The following is a 17,227-nucleotide window of genomic DNA, read 5'->3' as shown; positions in this document are numbered from 1 at the left end:
ATTTTGTAATTATAAATGCAAAAACACTTTGAGTCAACATAGATTTTGAAATTACTAACCATATCAGGGCGAGTGACAGATCCAGGAGCAGCTACACATCGACTGGCATGACCATAACATGAACATGAGCCTCTAACAACCATTTCATAGATTGCATAGTAATATTTTTCTTTAATTTCACCTCTTGAATCTAAAAGATTATCCCCTAAAGTATGAAGTTTCGTAAAATTTATTCTTAAGTTAGTCATTTTCAGTAGATTTTGCACATCTGGACTGTAAGGATCATCAATAGGAATGTTCGGTGGTAGAACTCGGAAAATCACCTGTAAAAAAAATGATTATTTTTTTAATGTTTGCTACTGTAACATGTATCTATTAGTTTCAATATCAAAAGACAATAAATTATTCTAATTATTAAGTCCCAAAGAAAATTTAGGCTTGTAACACACTGTCTAGGATAAACTTATTACAACAAGTCATAATTATGTTACCTAGTGCGATTAAAGCAAACAAAAATCTCACATGAGCAGATATTTAAAATCCCTATAAAATAAACACAGTTGCATATTATACACACAGTATGTGGAATTATGCTGTAATTCATCTATGTAAAGATGATACAGACCTTAATTTTGTAAAGAAATTACAGCAAACCTAAATGCAAAAAATAAAAATCATAACATATAATATAAAAATGAAATAAGTCAAATACACAACCTCCCCTTCAGTTGATGGTTCAACACCGGAATACTGTGTCTCACAAACTACATCTGTAATTTTTTGTCGAGGACCTCTTGGTACTCCAGGGAAAGATTCTTCACAATCATAAGCAAAATACTGATACACCTGAAACAAAGTTAAAATATTACATTACAATAACAAAAGTCAAAAAAATCAGTTTTAGACAATCAAAACATTATACAATGAATTCAAGCACAACAGCTGTTGAGAAAAAGACCATTTTTAAGTTCTAAATTTACAATAAGGGAAGAAATCCAAAATAGCTGGTTACATAAACATTACTTTAATAAAATTACTTTAATAACTTCTAAAATAATAAGCCAAGGGGATTTCATTAAACTTTAAAAAATAGCAGTGCTTGTGCTAATTTACTGGATGCAGAAACATGAAATGTTCATCAGATATTTAAGAGAAAAAAATGAATAACAATTTCACATACATCAACAGTTTTGAAATTGCAACAAATGTAGAAATAAAATGTTCTTATTGAACTAAATTTTAGGTTGCAGACCTCCAGCAAATCTGTACATGTAAAGAAGTTGTTTAGAATAATTAACATGCATAAAAATTAGTTTAGTATGTAAAAATATGTTATTTATCAATGTTTCTACAAAAAAAAAAAAAAAAAAAAAAAAAAAAAACCGACATGATGAATGACCAACATTTCTGATATCTACTATATATTTAAATTCTCTCTAAAATTCAATTTTTACCCTTCAGTTTTGCAGTATAGAAAGCAAAGAAACAATATATAAAACTTTAAGTTAATTCCACAAAAACTGAATACAAAACATCGCAACCTTAATTATATATATATTTTGTAACTACATAAGATGGAAATTAATTTAAATTGAAAACAATATGTTGTTTAGTTAATTAACAGATCAATCATATCATTAAAATTAAATTTATTCAGAAATCACAGCAAATGTGATAATGACTGATTTTTCTAGAAATTTCTAGAAAATTCCTATTAACTGAATATGCAACACATTCAGTTTCAAAAACTCAACATATTTATTGCTGAACAGACAATTCCATGTCTAAGACTAAGGAATTTAAACCCGAGAACAATAATTCGTCATTTTATTAATCAAAATTAAACAACCTGAAATATGATAAGCTATATATCAGATTGAAAGATCATAAAATTTTTTAGAGATAAAGCACTTATTTCAATAAGTTATTATTGAGCATTAGAAGAATTCTGCAAATTTATCGTTTTTCAGATTTTTCCAAATGAAAAGAAATGTAATTAATTACACCATACATTCCATAAGGGAAATTGAACTGTGTTAATCCTAAAATATTCAAGAGAATAAATAACGCAGAAATGAAAGCAGCCAAACATAGTAAATTATTATTCATATTAGTCCACTTGCTTATAAGAGGCACTTGAGTTAAGCACAAACTATTTCAACATTTCCAATCAATAAGCAAACTTCATATAATAGCAAAAATCACTTATAAAATACAGAGTAAATATCAAAAAGTGGGAGGAGATGAGAGGAATAACAGCAAAAAAAAAAAAAAAAAAAACAATTTTAGAGTAAAAATGCTTTATGATAAAACCCTTGTAAGAAATTCTCAAAACAAGACTATGGACATATTACAGCACAACAAAACTGAAGAGACAAAGGGACTCTTTAAACTATGGGTTGCAGCCATAAATGGATCACATTCTAGTCGTAAAATTTTTCAACATAATATACTAAATTAGTTAAGAAAATCATCTTTCATAAAATAGTTTAATCGAATTTGCATGTAATTATAATTAATTAATGCTTCAATTTTTAATTTATTTTTCAACTTTGATATCACAATAAATGTCTCTGAAAGAATCGGGTTCATAAAGGGAAAAGTATAGAGAAAACTTGCTCCACACATTTACTAAATTACTGAAACACAAACAGACAGTTTTTTTAATTAATATTATTTCTAAGGTGCTTTACATATTTCATTTCAACTAAAATATATCTGATAAGATATTGTACAAGTAAAATGAGATATCATTTAAGACATTTTCCTCATTATGTATGTTGTATTTCAAGGAAACATTTATTCAGTAAAAAGAATCAATTGAATATCCATGAAAAATTTAAAACAATGCTTAGATAAATAAATGCAAATTAAATTTCAATAAAAAGATTATTTCATGATGGAATCATGAAATAATCTTTTCATGGAAATAGTAAAGGAAAAGAAATGTTCAAAGTTAATAAAAAATATACCTTCCATGTTCGACCAAAATCATGTGACCGTTCTATCAACATAGCAGCAGGGCGAAAAGTCTTGAATGTAATAATCAGATGAGTAAAGTGGAACTCCTCTTGCAAATCCAATTGAATTGTAACATTTTCTTTTCCATTTTCGGACTGCCACCATTTGCGAACACCCTTTTTTTTACCTATTCTTGAAACAATATTTTCAATTCCATGATATAACTTCACACTGTCTTTAGTTTTGGGTACAGTATGACATTGAAAACATTTTTTCCTTTCTTTTAAGAAGCTCACTATACAGTAACGTTCTACATCCTTTATGCCACAAGTGGAAGATGCCCACAAACTGTTTTCTCTTCCTATCAGAAGATTCCCAGTTGCAGGATAACAGCTAGATGATTCACACGCATGAACAGATCCTTGAGTGAATATTCCTAAAAAACACAAATAAGTGTTATATATTTATATTACTTCAATTAAAATGTCAGAAATAAGTAAACTATTTTTTTTAATTGTATGAGTAAACAATATAAAAAATAACTAGTATTTACAAAGTACAACTGATGAGAGTAAGGATACTGAAGATATAATATGAAACAATTCAAACAAATTCAATATGAACTTCTTACAGTAAAGTGAAGGACAATATATATATATACCAAGATATAAATTTTACATTTGTTATCCATAATATACATTCATGTGAAAAATACATACAAAAACAACAAAAAAAATCTTTACAAATTCCAAAGAATTAAAAAAATAATAACTCTTCAAAAATCAGCAATCAACATCAAAGTTATCTTTTTCTCATAAATTATCCATAATTTCAAATAAACACAATAAATAGAATGGTGTGATTATAAAATATATTTATCTTAATAAAAGTTTATAAAATATGTTTAAATGTAATAATATACAGAGCACATTAACTATTGTCAGCTTATAGCTTGTAAAAAATATCCTAATGAAATACTAGAATTCTTAATGGCTATTAAAAATTCAACAAATTATTCAGATAGTTATTGAATTAACTACTAAACAGTTTCTATTTAACTTTTTTTAATGCAAAAATAGAATCAAAAGTTATTCCTCCCGAGGCTCTATAAGAATTAAAATATTTCCTTAAGAAAATAAATCAAATGTCCTCTCAGTAATTGCAAGAAAAATAATCAACTCCTGATAAAAACCAAAAGATTCTTTTTGTTATATAAAATACAATATGTGCATGTCCTTTCAAAACATTAGCATCTAATCACATGTTTTAAGTTCATAAAATTACACATTAATCAATGCTAAAAATTAATCTGAAGAAAAATAGATTTTACAAAAAATACAAACTTTCAATTATTTATTTTGCAAATCACACAAAACATTGACTTACATCTTCACATAAAAAAAAGGAAAAAATGCTACCTCAGTCTCAGGTCTTACTTAAAATATTGGGAGGAATAAAACACAAAAGTTGAATACATAGATCACAGAGGAAAAAATGCAAAATTTTCTTACGCTAGCACTTAAATGGCAATGGAAGTCTTGATATTAGATTTCTATTCATCTTATTCAGAAAATATGCACTCCCAGAACTATGCTCAAGCAATTCAAAGGAGATTTAAATTAATTTTTCAATAAGCTATAGTGGCAAAATCTGCATCATTTTAGTTTCTGTAAAATAGTCAATTAATAACCTGTATAGAGTAAGTGTTGCATAAATTTAATTAAGAATCTTGAAATACTTTGGACATTATGGATTAAATAATGCCTGATTCAATTTTAGAAAGTATGATGATTTCATATATAATAGTAGCAAAATTGCATCTTCCTTTAAAGTTGCCCTCTTCCACAAATATATATATAGCAATTTATTAAAATATTTTACATAGAGCAATAAGAATAATTTATTTGCAGAGAAGCATTTGAAGTATAAGAGGATATCTCCCAAGAAGACTGTTGCAAAAGAGATATACAACCAAAGTTCTAGAACAAAGATAAGTAATTAGAATGAAGAGAAATAAAGGGGATTATCTAGTTTTGTTTTAGCTTGCATATAAGGCAATGCAAAACCCAAGACCTAACCATTTTATACAAATAAGCCTTGCTTAGTATTTAAAACAAATTACTTCCGAGTATATATTTATTCTATAAAAATAAATAGCTGTAACTACTATGCTTGTTTGTAAAAAAAACAAAGAAAAAAAACATAGTAGTATAAATAACTTTTGAAAAACCCATTCTATATTAAATCAATAAAACCTTTCAGCCTCAAAACACTTTTCTTAAACCCACCAAAAAATAATAAAAGCCACAAGAGCTATAAAATAATAAAATACCAAAGTTTTAGATTAATATGAAAAAATAATAGTGAAAATTCCTTATTGAAAGAAAGAAAAAGACAACAACCATCAAAGAATCCACAACTACTCTATAAATGGTACTTTTTACTGATTTATAAATTATTTTTTAATGAGCTTACATACAAATAAAAACCTTTTTGAGTTTTAGCCTATAAATCAAAACTTTACATTTTGGCCGAGATTTTCCAGAGTAAACAACTTTGGCAAATTTCCTAAAAACTAAAGACTTATCTAAATTTCTTTCTTCAACACTTCACAGAAATGCAGAGTGGCTGACAAACTTTTGAGTCCATAAGTCTTTTAAGATATAAAAGACTTATTTTCCTCCTTTCCTTTTTTCATTAACTGATAAATTAATCTGAAAGGACTTTCTTTTTTCAGCATTTCAAAAATATTTCTAATTGTTCCTTCAATCTGTTTCACATGAAAATACTAAATATTATATATACTTAAAAAGTATCTTTTAATACAATTTTTCAGCTGAGATACTATATATATATATTTCCAGTCACTTAAAACACACATTTATGCAACCATTTACAACCGATGTTGCACAATATGTATTAATTATACCTTTTATAATAAGTATAACTTTATATAACTAATATACTTTATATAACTAATTTTTTAAATAAATTTCTTCCAAAATGTAATTATCAAGTACTATATATTTGAAAAAAAAGTGCATTCAAATTTTAAATCATTAATTTTAGCTTCAAAGTATATTTTATTAAAAAGATTAAATATTCAAATAATTTTTTAACCATCTTATTTTATTACTCTTCAGTGACTTTTTTTAAAACTCTACTTTCTGTTGACAAGGAAAGTCAATTGTATTTGAAATAAAGTCATATTCAATTACCAAGTCTTACAGAAATCTTACATCAATCCCCACCCCATACACACAAACTTTTTTTTTAACAGATTCGTGCATTATTTAAATAATAACAGTTTAGAAAGACAGCAATAAGAAAATTAGCATTCAAAACTTTTCCCTCAATCTACTCTCTTCCACTGAATGAAAATTAAGGGGTTTTCATTAAAAATAATCTGTGCACTCAATTCCTCTTTTCTTTCCATGGCCTGATTTAACAAGTACCTCTAAGAAAACAGTATCAAAAGAAATAATTCAAACATTGCCAATAAAAAAAAATCTTGCTTCCAATGGGTTTTTTTTTTTTTTTTTTTATTTTGTTTTAATTTACAAACCCTTTGATCGAACCAAATTAAATAAATTAAAGGAAGTATTACATTAAATAATATATTAAGCAGTGTAAATTCTCCTAAAACTTTAAAACAGTTACAATTTTTTTTTTTACTTAGAATTCTTGATTGTGAGTTTTTAGTTAAAATCACAATTCAGATCAACAAGAAATAATAAACAAATATAAAGCAATAAAAAGTACCCAACTGCAATTCAATCATTCTTCCCTTTTTCTTCTCTCTGATATAAATTGAGAAAATTTGTTTAAGGGATTAAACTACAAAAAATAAATTCAAAACCCAATGATACACTAATGTAATGCTTTTGAAGAATATAAAGTGGCAAAATACATATAAAATAAAACTATTTATTTTTAAACTCTGATCCTTCATAATGCATGGAATTCTTTTTAAAAAATAAGTAATAAACTGAACATGCTAACACAATGTAAAATAAATAATATGCACCTACTATGGAATACCATTTCAATTTAACAATTCATATTTCAATTTCTCATATAAAAAAAAATGCTAAAATATTTCATGAATTGACATGAAAAATGAAAATTAATCTTAAAATATATCAAATTTTAAAGCTGAATAGACATGCGCATTATAATTTAAGACTCCCACCCCAGAAAGCATTGTTTTCCAGATGCTGAAACTAATCCATTTAAATCACAACCATTATTCTGAAAACATGTTAGTTTTAGATCATGGTGCATCATGAGATACTTAAATTGCAAAACTTTTTCGTAAATTAACATGTCATTCAATAATTAATATAATTAACTTTTACGCATTTGGATTCAGGTAAATTAATATTTATGGAAACTGTATAAACAAAGAAATACAAATGTCTACATAAAAAGCATAAATACAATTAAATTTAATTTAACCATGCATTAGATTAATATACCATAAGCATAATTTTTTTAGGTTAAATCTAGCTTAATAAATTTTCATAAATCTATATAAAATTTAATCATCAGAAGAAAAGATAGAAAAAATAACTTTGATTAATATGATTTTAAATACAGTAAACTGATGAATACATACATGCTTCTTTTTTTTAATTTTTGCATGCTTGCTGGAATTGTGAAACTTTTTTGAAAGCGGACGTAAACAGAAAAGGGTTCTGTAAAAGAATTTCTTCTTCATTGTACTGTAATTGCGGTACCCCACATCAATAGATAGTTATAGCTGTCTTCTAGAAGATATTTCCCAGTCTTTCTGTTGAGTGCATGTCGAATATCAAAAAAGTTCAATAAATTTAAATTGAAGTAAAAGTCATTAGCAGAAGTTAGTCCTTGTTAGCTCCCTCCACAGTTTTAGCATGTATCCAGTTAGCAATACCATTGGATTAGAACCACATCCTCAGGGGATGAAGCTTTAAAATAATTAGTGACACCCAGCTTTCAATACATTGTAATTATTAATATGTGATACAGAATCTAATCTTTCAACTCATTTAGTACAATATTAAATTGTTATATCACAATCATTCCATCAACACTGCAAATCTACTCAAATATTAATCGCAAACAGAAGTTAAAGCAATATATTTAAAATTGTAACAAACTGTTTTACTTAGAAGATTTCTCCATGCAAACACAGCACAAATACATTGAAGGTCTGAAAACAGTATAAAAACATCAAAATATATATTTACAACTCAAAACCATTACTTTTTCATTATGTCCAATTTAAATTTCAAAAAAGAAGACTGCACAATATATTCATATCAATTAGAACAATTTTGAAAATATTCAAAATCTAATCAAGTAGTTGCGTTAAAAAACATTGAAGTTTTATATTTTCACATACAGCAGAAGAAAAAATCATAATTATCAAAATAAACTTCCAATAACCATTAGAAATTGCAGTATTTGTAATAAAAATACATTGTTTACTTGTAATCAAAATTTATATTTAACTTCGAATCAAAATTTAACATCTAAAGCTAACTATGCGATACTTAAGCAGTAATATGCAAATATTATTCATAATTAGTTTTTCTTTTTAAATAATCAATTCACAAAATCTATAATTTGTCATTCAAAGGATTGCTAATCAAGAGAACAACATGAGACTGTCAATTTATCAGTAATCTAAAGAACTTTATAATGGTATGAGGTACAGTTGAAATTTTAATCAGGGTATGACTATTCTTAAGATGCAATGCTAATATTTTTATGAAGTGATAAATTTTAAAATTAAAGACATTTAGCAAAAAAGATTAAATACAAAATATTTGTACTTTTAAGTAATTAATAAAATAATTGCCACTATCAACAAAGTGAACAAGAGTTAATGAAGATGCAATGCTAATATTTTCCTCGGAGTTAATGAACCAATTGTTTTTTGTTTTTTTTTTAAATTTTCTAACAGAAATCTTCAATTAAGAAGTGAAATAAAATGCTATTTACAACATGTTCTAGTCTTTAAGGTATATACAAATAATATGTAAACATGAACTTTGAAAATTTGTTAAAAAAATAGTTTAGATCAAAATTTGTAATTGGATAAAGTAATTGTTAATAAAATCATGATAAAGTTATGTCACTTCTTAAGTGTATTAGAATAATCACTTAATATGTTACTTTAATTTGTTAGTAACTTGGTGTGAATATATAAAAAGAAGCAAAATGCATAAATACTTTTATTTAGGAAATGCAGCATCAACACATACAAAAAAAAAACTAAAATGAACAGCAAAATACTTTCAATGATTAAAAAAAACAAAACAAAAAAACAGAAGTACTGATTCACATATAATAAAAAAAACAATTATTGGGCCATTAGAAAATTCATAGGCCACAATTTAAAATTTTTATGCATATAACAGTAAAGCAATGAACAAAAATGAGCCAGCAAAATATAAAATTCATAACATAAAATGAACTACAAAAATAAATTGATTTCACTAAGATATGTTGATACTGAATCTAAATTAAACAAAACTGCAATATAAATTTAAAAATTTCTCATAAAAAGATATTATAAAAAATAATAAAAGATAATATAAAAAGTTAATATAAAAATTATTTTCATCAATCAAGATGCTTAAATTTGTTCAATACCTCAATGCAGTTTGAAGATATCAATTGTCAACAAGATAACAGAATTAACTAACCATCAGAATTTAAAGTATTAAAATAGAAAATAATTTATCACTAAAATAAAAATATTCAAATAAATCTTATATATTATGATATAATGATTGTAAATAAAGTATAAGAAAGTATAAAAGTAACAATATGAAAATGGGAGAAAAAGTTTAATAAGTATTAAGTATGCATTAATTAATCTGAACACATTTTTTTAAAAAAATAGATTAGAAAATTCATAACTTTTCAGTCATCAATGCAAAATGCTAAATAATCTGAAGCATTCTTTTATATTTCACCTAATTTTGAAACTCAATAATAAAAATAATTTAAATAATATTTAAAAGACTTTAAAATTTGCAGGATTCAAAATGCATAACATGTACACATTTCAATATGAACAATTTCTTCCTGTTTCAGTATTCAAACTAATAAATTTTACAGTTAATTTTTCTAAAATATTGCTTCCCCCACCACAGCCATTTTATTTTTCTTTTAAGTATTCTAAAATTCAAAGCCAGGATGAAAGTTATAGTAATTATATCTTAAGGCAAACTAAATTGTTGCTTTAGCTGTCAATCACTGCCTCACTTTTAACTAAGAACATGCAAAGTGTATACAAAGTTTAATGAACTGATGACAATGACTGAAAAATATACAGAAAATTACTAAACAATTTATAAATGTAAATTAAAGAGCACTATACAAAATTCATCTCCAAAATGCCAGTGGCACTTTTTGCTTATTTTTCCTAAGAGTGGGATCCAAAATTGAATACAGAATTTTCTCCCTATAATTTGAAGAATAATTCTTCTATTCCTCTATGTAGTTTTCCTATAACTTGAAGGAATATCAAACTAATTTAATTTTAGTAATAATTTATAAGCATTTACTAAAAGTGTAATGATTAAATGCTGGAATAAAATACTTTAAAAATCATGGAGAAAATGCAAAACCAATGATTTAAAATAAATATAATCTTGAAATCCTGATTTGCTAAAATTTTATTCAAAAAAAAAACCTATTACAACTGTTTCAAAAAAATTACTAAAATTAAGTACTTTAATTTAAAGAGAAACCATATTAAAGTTAAAATCAAAATATAAGGATGCTCAAGATAGGCAAGTTATTTTGTTTGAAAAAAAAAATTAATTTACATTTTGGTGCTCACTGATTAACCAAATATGAGGATGAATGATTCAAACAATTTTGATAGAATTAATATCAGGAAACAAACCTAAATATTTATTTCTGATTTTTAGAAAGTATATGGGGTGAATTTGGCTAAAAATCCAAAGAATTTTTGTTAGCAAAGCTCATTAGAAGATCTGAGAAATTTTAGTTGAATATTCTGAAAAACTACTAATAATAATGTTTTAATCTGAAAAATATCATTTAGTTTTGCTTTAACTGTGTGAACAGATAACATTTATTCTTATGCATATTTCATTATTCATTAATTCAGAACATAATAAAAAAAAACTAAACTATTGCACTTCTAAGTAATAAAAATTGAAATGAATACAATTAATTAAACAACACTGTGCAACAAATATTTTAAGTTACCTGAGGGGTCTCTATCAATTTTACGACGATCATTCCTTCTGTTATAGGTATCTTGAGATAAAACAGTACCTAAAACAAATAAAAATAAACAGATAAAATAATCAGTAAGATTATTTAGAAAGTAAATAACAATTAACACAAAAATAATTTAGGTATTTAAAAGAATACAAGTTTAAAAATGTTTAGTTATTAAAAATGATATTTGTAAGGAATCACTTATTTTAACATTCAATCAAAAATTCTGAGAACAAAAAAGAAACTGCTGCCAACTTTTTTCTGGTTTACAGGGGTGAAATAAAAGGACAAAAACTATATTTCTACTGAACCTACATCTTTAAGAATTGGTAATTCTTTTTTTTTTTTTTTTTTAAATTTCACAGAAAATCTCAGGTTTATCTTTTATTCATACATAAAACTGTTTATCAGAAAAATAAACATAAATAATTTAGTTGATGCTTTTCGATATTAAAACATACAATTTCACTCTGAAAATATTTATTTGCTATAGTAAAAAGTGAATATATAGATAAGAGAAGAAAGATTATCACATTTTCTGAGAGCCTCATAAAAGAATCTTAAAACATTAAAACATAGAAATCTTTAAATTAAGTCTAGTGAATGAAAGAATAATTTAATCAGCTAAAAAAAATTTTTACTGAAAAACAGGAGATAGTAAAAAGACCAGTTGAAAAATTTATTTAAAGTTATCTCTACAATTAAAGTAGAGGCAAACAATGTATATATTTAATATAATGACAAAAAAGTAAATTTTATCATATAATAAACAATTAATTACATGAAAAAGACTTATTTTTCTCTAACTGCTTCAAAATCTTAACAATACTAGTAGTCATGGAAATACAGATAGTACAAAATAATTCAAATACATTAATAATTAATTTTTTTAAAAAATAGGTATTTGTTTTATATCAAATCTTTCATTTCAAATACTTTGAAATGCTTCAGGTTATTCAGTGAGGTAAAAAACTGGTTCTTGAGTATTTATACTGGTTTTTTAAAAAAAAATTTTAATGGATCTATATGTTTTTCACAGTCTAGGAATTTTTTTCATAGTGTAAAAGCTGTACAGAAAGATAATGAAAAACATTTTTATCTGATAAAAGGCTATAGAGGCAATAAAGAAGAAAAAATTTTAAAGCCAATGAATCACTAAGTGCATGTTTGTTTACATTTAATGTATTTTGACACAAGCATTTTGTTAACTTTTGCGTTAAATATCATGAAGATAAGTATCTCATGAAAATAAATCTTTATATTTTCTCTCAAGTTTTTAAATGATATAGAGTATAGAAGCCACACCTTAAGAATGGAATTTAAAAAAAACAACTCTTAAATTTTGTTTTGGTAAAGAAATAAATTTTAGAATGATTTGTAAAGAAAAAATACATAAGTCTGGTTAATCAAACAATAATCTTTAGTTAATAATATTTGGAAAAAAAATTTGGTAGAGAATGTAAACAAATGTTTAGAAATCGGCTGGATTCTATTTATTTTACAATTATTGATGCAATTCACACATTTTTTATTTTTTCAGTATTAATCATTTCAAAGAGAACAAAATATATGTCAGTAAAAATATTAAATGAATGGAAAAATTACCTGTAAAAACTAATGTTAAAAAACAGATCGTCAGCATTTTGAAATCACCACGAGATTCCCCCTTTCCCTCAATGACAGGCCGCATCCGACCGCTGCTTCCCCGGAGATGAGATCTAAAGGCCTCTGAAACTGAGAGATTTCCCCTCCTCCACTTTTCTGTCCCCACCCTGCTCGAGAGTAAGCGGTTCAAGTTAAAAGGAAAGTACCGAGCCGCAATTGGACTGTAAAAGAAGAAAAAAGAAAACAGCTAGAAAACATTGTCTTTAAAGATTTAAATTTTCACAATACATGTTATAGACTTACTTTCTTCGCCACCCAATCAAAGCGTATGTTCACAATATTAATAAAGGAAAGCACTGCTCAAGCATTTCTTCAGCAACAGATTTTATATCATTTTAAAAACAAAGTTTTGGCTCAATGAATACATTCAGAATTCGAATATACACAAAAAATGTTGGACAATCTATTTCCTTGTTTTCATAGCTGCACTCGAAACTTCAATTATGATGCTAAATTATAATCAATTAATTTCTGCTTTTAACTACTTGATTGAGCAAGAATCAAATGTTGTAATTACACAATTTTTTCTTTCTAAAATAGTCAATTTTCTATTAGCACGATATTGTACGATTTCCCAAAGATGCTATTCAATATTTTGAATGCCAGACAATATTGTAAGGATATCATAACAGCGTTGCTGGGCATTTTGTGCTAGTAGAAAAGGAAATACATGGATTTAAATAATGTTATTTTTGAATTTCCAGTGTGTCTCAGTTCAAACGACCAGGTATTTGCTCTTATCTAAGTAAGATTTTACTTTTTCATTATGCTGCATTTTAGAAAAGTGGCAAGTTCGAGACAAGATTTCTCAAGTAAGAAAATTTTCGGATGTATTTTTTAATATCGTAACTTCAAATGAATTAATCGTCAGTTTGAACATCCACATCCTCGTGCTCTTAGCAAAAAGATACTATACGACATTTCTACCATCTTGTTCGATATTCTGGATGGTACATAATACTGTGAAGATACCATAGGTAATGCTGAAATGCTTATTAGTGCTATTTGGGGTTGGTTTACAGGGATTACCTTCCGTTTTCAACGCATTCCCACAAATTTTATATTTTAAAGACTTCGGAATGGCCTCCTTCATATAAAAGGAAAGTTTACTTAATCAATGTGGCCAATGAAAAAGTGTCGTCCTATAATAAAATTTAATGATTTCCGACTCAATTTTAAGCAAACATCAACTATTTAAAAATAGAGAACAAGATGATGGAATAAAACAGAATACAGAAAATCAGAATAGCTGCCTTTCATAAGATTGTAAAAGACTTTTGAGTGTGGTGATTGATAATCTTATTCATAAATTAACCTTTTAAAGGGCCGTTTTTTTCTACTCATATTATGTTAAAATATTTTTAAGCTTGAATTTATAATAAGAAAAGGGATTCATTTAGCTTATTAGATAAATTTAATTTTATTAATTAATTAATTTGGTTAATTAATTATTAAAGTAACAAATCAAGACACGTCATTTTGTGTAAGATAAAGAACTGAAGCATCTAAGTTTCTGTCTTTCTAAAAAAAATTGTCAGAACTTATGCCAACCTACATAATTTCATACAAAGATTGATAAATTTGGTGGGAAACATACTTCCCACGGCCCTAGAAAGGATTAAATACATAAATATTTATATTTAGGATATCAACCCCTGTTATTTCATATCCTGAAGCTAGAATTTGCAATCATTGATATATTTATTTGTTAAACGGCACTTTCCTTAACTTTACTTCTTGAAAAATGGTATAACATTTCATTTTAACTATGAAAAATGCTAGATGTATCGATCAGAGCAAACTAAATATAATATTGTCTAAGATGGTTTTAAGAAAACGCAAAAGGAATTTACTCATTTTAATTGTAATAAGTAATAATTTTAAAGCTGATGATCACAGTTTTGAAATTCTTCATTCTAAAGGGCAAGATCCAAATTAAAAAACTTCATTTGCTAAAGTGATCATGGTCAATTGTTAATGACGTTAATAAGAATGTCCATAACATCAACAATAAGCAGTGATTCAAGAAAAATGAAATATGCATATATGCGCTGTATGCAGTCACACAAGCCAAAACGCCGTGGAATTCAATAGATAATAAAATTATGAAAGTAATCAACAACTGGATATTAGGTAAAATGGTTAGAAAAAATTTTGATTCTTGGGTACATCCTTGGTCTATTCATTTGTAAAGTATTATTTCAATAAAACATATTTGCGATCAATTAAGAGCTCCAAAATGTAATAGCATCATTCAAGTAACATTCATATCCATTAAAATAGGTAACAAAATAAGTAAATTTTAAAAATTCTAAATACGCTACGGATTTTAGCAAATTCATGATAAAAATCCAAGATTATTTATTTATTTTTGCTTCTGATTTGAATTTTCTGCTAACCCAACTCCGCAAGGGCCGCAATATAGCTCTGGCTGTAGCTTCCTCGGGCATTGCTGCAACTTTGCTTAAAGGTGGCCGGACGATGGCACTCACAATAACCTAATCATTAACGGAGCTTAGGTATTGATTGAGGCACAAGATGCCTAGATCAGTTCTCATACATATACATCAAAATTTCCATGCGAACGAAGTCGCGGGTAATAGCCAATAATAAATATATCTTTAATTTTTAACGGTCGTAAATCCACTCTCACATAATTCACAGAGTCCGCTAAGAGTTAAATATTCGATTAGAACAAATTTTTTGCACAAAAATACACCAGAAAATTTCTCAAAGGAAATGACTTTTTGAAACCGAAAAGAATTACTAACAAGAAGAAAAATTAATAAAAAAAATTCAATTCTTTCTTTGAAAATGCCAACTAGAAAAGTCCAGATATCTAATTGAACTGGTCAATTATGAAAAGCATATATTTTATTATATGCATATACGGTGATACACCAAATACTTTTTAGACGAAGCAAACTGCTATTTATGTCCAATGCTATTAGTTTATATAATTGCCCACCGCCGTCTGTAACGCTGTGTGGAAGCAAAATAAATGTCTCTACTCTTTTAGTATGCATCATTATCGGATGCGAAATCCTAACTTCTATTTTGGGTTTAGAAACTAAGACAACGTTTTTTTTTTTTTTTTTTTTTTTTTCCCATGTTTAAATTGACTGGTTTAATGGTGAGCGAATAAACCTAATCATGAATAAATAGCAATGAGTTGAGGTCTACAATTTTTATAATTTTATATTTATGCTGATACGGATCAAATTAAAAATTATCGCTATATTTTTTCAGTGTTTTTTTTTTTTTTTTTTTTTTTTTTAACTTTGTAATCGGCATTGCATTTTTTTTTTCTGTCAGTGAATCACAATTTATTTCAATTCAATTTTAATGATAAGTTTTGATTTCAGTGTTCCTGAACATTACCTATGGATCAATCTTCTGGATCACATTGACCTTCCATATTTTATCCTGGTCGTCAAATGTATCGTGTAAAGAAAATACATAACCAGATTCATCTCTAGTGTGTTACGATCATTCCCTTGAATCCCCTTTCATTCGAGAGCCCCACAACCCCGAAATGAATTGCTATAGAAATACTTGGAAGGAATTGGTCTTTTCCCATGAACTTCAAAATTATGGAATCTGTCTCATTTAAAAAAATCTTCATCTTCTTCAAAACAGATCTAGAGCATTAAAAGGCACTCCTCAATGTGCACAAGGACTATTTATTCAAGGTTCTTATCTTCCTCATCACTGCTCAATAAAGTTTGGCATCGTCGTTTCTTGAAACGGGGACACTGTACTTTTATTCTCAACGATTCTTCGAGGGATATTATAATTTTAAAATGCTTATCCACTGGTCATTTGGTCATTTCCTTATTAGCAACAGTAGAGAGAGCAAAATGTAATGCAGTATCACCATAATTTTGATGCCTGCAGTTTCCAAATTGTGATTTCTTCTAATGCGTCTATGCATCTAAAATATTTATAAAAAAAACGAGGAAAATGCATGAGTTGTTACAAATATACAAGAATTTGAGAAAAAAAAATTTTAGATTGACAAAGCTATTCCATTTTTAACCAGATTCAGAGCGCAGTTTTGCCAAGTTGTATTATTAAGCTGAAATGTAACAAGATTTAAATCTAAAAATGATTTTGAAATGGGATTATTTGTTCATTTAAGTGAAACAAGTTTTTTAAAAAATAAATCAAATTCAATTCTGTTCAAATAACTTACGTTGAATACCAAAAATACTCGCCCAGCAAGTTAAAAACGAAAGCTCACATTAAAACTTGTAAACAATTTATAAGATTTAAAACATGCAAAAAGGCTATATGAATATCTTTTTTGAGCAATGAAATCATTGGCACCTTTCTTAGTTGCACATTTAGT

At 26.5% G+C, this 17,227-nt stretch overlaps 1 protein-coding gene across 1 annotated transcript in view; it reads right to left on the bottom strand.

The window, feature by feature from the left end:
* The window catches only part of LOC129958217 (laminin subunit beta-1-like), a 58,112-nt gene extending 45,147 nt beyond the window's left edge, over positions 1 to 12,965 (bottom strand). Inside the window, exons 1-5 of the mRNA XM_056070499.1 lie at positions 12,817 to 12,965; positions 11,197 to 11,265; positions 2,973 to 3,397; positions 718 to 846; positions 60 to 323 (exon numbers count right to left, since the gene is read on the bottom strand). Coding sequence (XP_055926474.1) covers positions 60 to 323; positions 718 to 846; positions 2,973 to 3,397; positions 11,197 to 11,265; positions 12,817 to 12,901 — 972 coding nt within the window. The 5' untranslated portion in view covers positions 12,902 to 12,965. The remainder of the gene's footprint in view (positions 1 to 59; positions 324 to 717; positions 847 to 2,972; positions 3,398 to 11,196; positions 11,266 to 12,816) is intronic.
* Between the last annotated feature and the right edge of the window lie 4,262 nt (positions 12,966 to 17,227).

The sequence above is a fragment of the Argiope bruennichi genome, chromosome X1 (genome assembly GCF_947563725.1).
Source record: "Argiope bruennichi chromosome X1, qqArgBrue1.1, whole genome shotgun sequence".
In the NCBI taxonomy this organism is placed as follows: Eukaryota; Metazoa; Arthropoda; class Arachnida; order Araneae; family Araneidae; genus Argiope; species Argiope bruennichi.
The sequence above is the reverse complement of the archived record's forward strand: the minus strand, read 5'-3'. Positions and strand labels throughout refer to the sequence as shown.